The sequence below is a fragment of the Centroberyx affinis genome, unplaced genomic scaffold (genome assembly GCF_046629955.1).
Source record: "Centroberyx affinis isolate AG114_WGS23_722 - 3 ecotype Tasmania unplaced genomic scaffold, CSIRO-AGI_Caff_v1 ptg008796l_1, whole genome shotgun sequence".
Classification (NCBI taxonomy): Eukaryota; Metazoa; Chordata; class Actinopteri; order Beryciformes; family Berycidae; genus Centroberyx; species Centroberyx affinis.
The window spans coordinates 1-6595 of record NW_027284320.1 but is presented as its reverse complement, the minus strand read 5'-3'; the positions used below and the strand labels follow the sequence as shown (position 1 = coordinate 6595).

General features: G+C 45.0%; 1 protein-coding gene across 1 annotated transcript; it reads right to left on the bottom strand.

The window, feature by feature from the left end:
- Window positions 1–1959: 1959 nt before the first annotated feature.
- On the bottom strand, window positions 1960–6343 carry LOC139640258 (uncharacterized; the record flags this gene model as incomplete). Its single annotated transcript, XM_071514442.1, has 3 exons — window positions 1960–2081; window positions 5889–5973; window positions 6288–6343. Coding segments are annotated over 3 exons (253 nt in total), but the record flags the coding sequence as incomplete, so codon positions are not given.
- Between the last annotated feature and the right edge of the window lie 252 nt (window positions 6344–6595).

Here is a 6595-nt window from a genome sequence, read left to right as displayed (position 1 = left end):
GTCATTGTTTTACAAATTCATAATAAGTTCTTTTTGGGGTTTTTTGTTCGGCAATTGAATTGCAATGAATTGTGGGTAATTAAATCAGTCAAGTCTGATGAAGTCTGCGCCCCAAGCGGACTCTCTGGAAGTCTGCAGAAAGTCCGCTTGAGGCCCCTTGTGGACTGGATGAATCGTGGATTTCCCGAGAACGCGCCCGCAAAGTCCGCGAGTCTGCAAGTGCGGTGAAGTCCGGACATCTGGATTCAGCTTCAGTAGTGTCAGAGTCCAGAAGTGACTCCAGCTGTGATGTAGTTTCTCTAATTTCTCTCCTCTTATTCAGCACAGTCTGGACCGATCTGTCGGCTTCAGAGCCGTGTTTCTAAAGGAGCTGTGCCACCGAAATCACTGGAACTCCAATAATTCCTGATCGTATGGCTAATAAGCCAACTTATTGATTAACCAATCACTAACAAAGCTATTTGTTGTCTTTCCTTGCCAGAATACAACTCTAAAACACAAAGTTTTGGCTGAAGTTGGTTTAGTTTAGTTCCAGAAGCAGCAGCTGGATCAGCGGAGGCAGAAGAAAAGTTCCTGAGGCCTCGGCGTCACGACTCCTCCAGACAGACGGCTCCGCCCAGCGCTGAGGGGTCAAAGGTCAAACACCCTGCCTCCGTGTCACCTTTCCCTGCTCATTCCCTCCACACCCAGCCGCTTCACAAAAAGAGCGCCGGTGTTTCTTTGCATCAACATCGTCATCATCTGCTACGTCTTGATTACAACTCAAGACCTGATTAGAACTTTAACAGAACCAGAGAATTTTTCCTCGGTTAGGCTGTTTGTGTGGAGCCCCGAGCCTCCGTCCATCCATCCATCCCTCCATCCATCCAGGAAGTCCTTCTGACCGGCTTACAGTCCAACATGGACTCCAGCTTATTGGTTTAAATCACAAGAATGGAAATCCAAAAGCCCTCATAGGCCAGCTGATAAGCTGATTGGTGAACTGAAGAGAGAGGAAGAGGTAATCCGACGGGCTGGGGGTTAAATATCCAATCGACCAGCAGGACCTTCGACGGACAGATGAGGAACTTCCAGAAAGCTTCTGCAGGGAAGTTTGCTTCCAAATGTCTGAAGGATCCAAAACTCTGAGGTGAACACCGATCCCTCCGCCGAATCCACCATGAAAACACACCATGCAGGGTGTGGGGACCAGAGCTGAACCCTACTGATACACACCATGTAGGGAACAGGTTTGTCCCACGGACTCCAGATGGCGCCGGTGAGTCTTGACTTCGCTTGACGTCTCGAGTTCCACGGCGGTTTTCTCCCGGTAGCAAAACCTGATGAAACGCTGTGCGGCAGAAAGCAGCCGGTCAAAATCCAATTCTGACGTGACGCCTTCGTCCGTGGACACGAAACACGATGATATATCCAAAAAATAAAACCTCTGAAAGTGTCTGTCAGCTCCAGATATGCGACTCTCCTGAAGCTCCTGCCCTCGCCGCCTTACCGCGCTTCCGATGTGCTTTGAAAAGTTTGAAAAGTTTCGTCACATCCAAATAAAAAGTCGCTTGATTGTACGAAGACATTTTCCGTGTTTCTCGTCACGTTTTGCTCCAGGCAGACGGCGGAGCGACTCGAGACCTAAAGTCAAGTCAAGACTCGGCGGCGCCACCTGGAGTCTGCGGGACCAGAAACAGACCTGAACCCTGACTGTGAACGTTTCCCCGTGTCACTACTGTCCGTCCGATGTGGTTCAGGAGGGACAGACGGGACACGCGGCGATGTGATTGGCTGCTGATGAAGGTTTGTCCGACAAGACGGAAGGAAGCCAGGAGACGGCGGTCTGCGTTTCTCCGCTCGGTGAAAGTGAACGGACTTCGGGAGACTGGTTTCTGGAGCTGCTGGTGGTCTGCACCCACAGAGGCAGGGTGGTGACGCCCGGTGGGTGAGGAGGGGTGGGGAGGGGTGAGGAGGGGTGGGCGGGGTCTTAGTGTCCGGGGTGGTGGGGGGTGAAGGAGGGGGGAGGAGACAGAGACAGAGGGCTGCTCTGTGGACTGACGCCTCCTGCTGGAGGAGAATCTGCTACAGCCTGAGAAACACTGATAGAAGAAGAGGAGAGAGAGAGAGGAGAGGGAGAGAGAGAGGGAGAGAGACAGAGAGAGGAGAGGGAGAGAGAGAGGGAGAGAGAGAGGAGAGGGCGAGAGAGAGGAGAGAGAGACAGAGAGAGAGGAGAGGGAGAGAGAGAGGGAGAGAGAGAGGAGAGGGCGAGAGAGAGGAGAGAGAGACAGAGAGAGAGGAGAGGGAGAGAGAGAGGGAGAGAGAGAGAGGAGAGGGAGAGAGAGAGGAGAGAGAGACAGAGAGAGAGAGATTATCTTGAGAACATGTGTGTGCTTCCTTCAGTTAAATTCATTAGGAAGAGTTTCAGTGAGTGTTTCAGCAGTTGAACGAAATGGGATGAAAGCTGACTTTTGTAAACATCTTTTATGGCTCATTACAGTTGCTAGGTAATTCCTGGTGGTTTCCAGGAGGTTCCTAGGTGGTTCTAGTAGGTTTGAGTAGTGATGGGAGAAACAAGGCTTTCTGAAGCTTTGAACCAATTGAATAAATTGAATAAATTGCTTTGGGAAATGATTCACTGTTTGGAAACACTGGAAACACCGCACACTGGTGACATCTGCTGGTCAAATGAGTGTAAATGCAACGGGAAGATCCACAACAACACCTATAATGATTCAACCATTTGGAAGTTACTTGCATATATTTTCATTTAAGAGTAGTCTAAGATATCCTGAAATAAACAGACCTGAAGTTATGTAGAATATGGAGGCCTTCATATGGTTGTATTTTAATCATTTTCATGAATCATTTGTGTAAAGTATGTATGACAGTATAGCTTACATACAATATTTATGTTCTATTTGTAGACTTTATAGACATATATAAAAAGGCATTTATATGCTTATACCTTAATTTGTGTATGAAATACTGTAAAATTAGTTTGTGTATGAAATACACATTTGTGTATAAAAGTAGTGTATGGAATAGGAAATTCTGTGTTATCAGGAATTATTTTATTCAAGAAAACAATTTGTAGTTGTTTATATTTCTTGCTTCCTCCATTTCTCCAAATCAACTAAATCTCTCTATCAGCCAGAGTGACTCTCGTCTCTCTCCTACATGAAAACACACAACATTTGGCCAAGTTTATTTGTTTATATGTTATTGTGTGTTTGTTATTGTAAATATTAGCAGGAAGGCACATCAGCTGATCTGCAGGAAACCTGGAATCACTGACTGCAGATCAGCCAAAACCTGTTTGAGTCAGTCAGTTAGTATGAGTCTAAAGGCCTTTACACACCAACAGCGACGCGAATAAACGGCACGAAATTGCGAATAATTCGGAGGTGAATTTTGACGCGCCTGACTATTCACATCAAGCGCGACGCGATTTTGCGAATGAATTATTAAGGTTCTAAAAAAAATCGCGCCACGGAGAAAAAAATGGTCTCAACATCAAGCGATGATGACCTGGTGCTCCTTTTACTTAATAAAAAGAAAAAAAACCCGAAATACCTGGGTACACCCAATACTGACAAAGAGAGGATAACTTGGTGAGTTCCACTGCTTGGTTCAGGAGCTTAAACTGTACCACAGCTGTACACATCTGTGTATGAATTTCTAAAATACAATATACAGTATACGGGGAAACGGAGGCGTAGGCATTACTTCATTATATTAAATATTACAGGCACATTGCCAAACGTGCTCGAGCAACAAAACGGCACAAAGAACTGAGCAAATACATGATAAAACAATAACGATCTATAAGGTATTTAAAAAAACATGACAGTCTCTTTCGATCATCGTGAATTTACTGCATGGAATGGAATCCTTGGAATGCGCCATTACGCAACGCAGCTCACGTTTCCTGCAGCCGACCTTACAGTCTTATATAGTGTTAAATCATAGGAAATAACCAGTATGGATAACATTTGCTAAATGTGAAATATTTGTAGATATATAATGAGCGCTGCCCATTAAATCCTTTTGGGGACGTGCTTTACACACAGATGTCCCATGGAAATACAGAAGCACAATATTGCGCAATTAATCTTTCAGTTTATCCACAGACAGAATATCTCACGTTTCATGTCCAGGAGCTCTGTCTCGTCACACTGTTGTTCTAAAGGTATGCTATGCAATCATATGTGTGAAATTACTTTACATGGAGTTTTGATGGCGCTGAGTTGGTCAGTGGAAGAAAGGAGGAGAAGGAGAGGGAGAGACTTCACATCTGTCTACCAGCGCCCTGTAGCCCGTCATGCTGGTGTAATTTGCGGGTATGTTGCAGGGAGAAAATTGAAAAAAAATGATTTAGGTACAATATTCGTTTTTTAGAATTCTGAGAAGCTGTTTCAGAAATTGAAATTTAAAATCTCAACGCCAGAGTTAATAGAAAAAAAAATACACCAAAATACTGATATTACAATGGTTAAAAAGCCTATGCAGTGGATTTTACATGACGCGGTGCCAATCACCCTGAGCAACGACTTGCAGTGTGTTTGAGGTGAAACCAGCTGCTGTTCTGGCTACAGCTGTGGAGAAAATAGATCATAGTTTACATATGTTGTCTGTGAAGCACTACCATACTCTCAGTTTGGCAGGCGATAATTTAATTTGTGCCTATATTATATCTACATTAGCCTTCCTAGTCCACTGTATGAGTGAACGTGGATCAGAGTGTGCCTCTGCCTCACCTGTGCGTAAAGGCGCACGGCCTAACCGCCATCCCCGTACCCATTTTGATTGGTCAGATGTGTACATGTCGGAGGCGAAACCTCGGAAAAATCGACCTTGGTCCGAAAAAATAAAAGCCGCAATATCGCTCAGCGAAATTACGTCGCTGATGTGAAAGCTTGCATTGAATGATACAGGTTCGAAAAATATTATTAACGTGCGAATTAATCGCACGAAAAAAACGCGTCTGGTGTGTAAAGGCCTTAAGTTATGACAACTGATTTGAGATCAGTAGTTGTCATAAATTTGACACAGGTTCACTTTAGGCTCGAGCCTCTAGCGTCCAATCACACGTTACATCGAAACAATTCAATGTCACGAAGCTCGGTTAGCTTCGCAAAGTGTCGAAGCTTTCAAAACGCTGTTTCGAGTATCAAGAACCGGTTCCGGTCTAGTCCCGGTTCCAAAGTGCCCGATTCACCGGAATTGATAACCCACCGCACTAACGATAACTCTTTCTTATCAATCATTAAAGCCACACCAAGTGATTTTTTCTGACCACTAGGGGGCGACAGAAACCGCGACACATTTTGTAAACACACAGAAATCTCCACGCAGCAAGTTAGCTTCAGGACTTCAGCTTCAGGACTTCAGCTTCAGGACTTCAGCTTCAGGACTTCAGCTTCAGGTCTGAAGTCGCTCACTGCAGGTTCAGAATATTGAACAGCCGGAAGATTCTGAGCAGCGGCTCAACATCCTGTTTGACTTCAGACTGACGGACTGAGACAGAAGTTTGTATGAAAATAATAATTTACATTCTCATCGTTCATCTGAAAGAGAAGCTGAAAGAGTCATGAGGCTGTCAGGCTGTTTATTAAGATCTGATGGATAAACTGAAGCCTCTGGTTACTGGTGTTACTGGTGTCCAGTAAACTGAAAACACAGGTGATGGAAGCCGCCATATTGGTCTGAAGTAAACGTTACCATGGTTACAGACATTATTTACAGGAGTGGAGTGACTCCTGTTACTGTGCAGACAAAAGTACACAACTACAGTAACAAGAGTATTCCACCCACTGTGTGTGTGTGTGTGTGTGTGTGTGTGTGTGTGTGTGTGTGTGTGTGAGAGAGTGTGTGTGTGTGTGTGTGTGTTCTAAGCTGAGGCTCACCTGACTGTGTAGCTGCTGCGGTGGGCGGGGTCTGTTACCCCGGCAACAAAAAGCTTCTTGGGCGGCCCGTCAGACTCCGCCCCTCCTGAGAGACAAACGGGACGAAGACAAATCCATTCAGAAATTCATTTAAAAAAAATATTCTTAATTATAAAAGAAATAAATGCAATTATCGAAAATTATTTTATTCAGTAATTTTAGAATAAAATAATTAAATTTTAGTGATAACAGATGAGAATTACAGATACAGATAAGAGCAGGAGCTCACACACACACACACACACACACACACACACACACACACACACACACACACACACACACACACACACACACACACACACACACACACACACACACACACACACACACACACACACACACACACACACACACTACCTTTTCTCTTCAGTGGGGTTAATGCAGGCCATCTTACAGTGGCACTCACTGCTGGCCTGTTGGAGAACACACACACACACACACACACACACACACAAACACAAACACAAACACACACACACACACACACACACACACACACACACAAACAAACACACACACACGGTTACAGTCAGACAGTTAGACTACAATTTATAACCTCCTCCTCTCCTCTCCTCTTCTCCTCTCCTTGTCTCCTCTCTTCTCCTCTCTCCTCTTCTACTCTCCTCTCCTCCTCTGCTCGTCTCCTCCTCTCCTCTCCTTGTCTC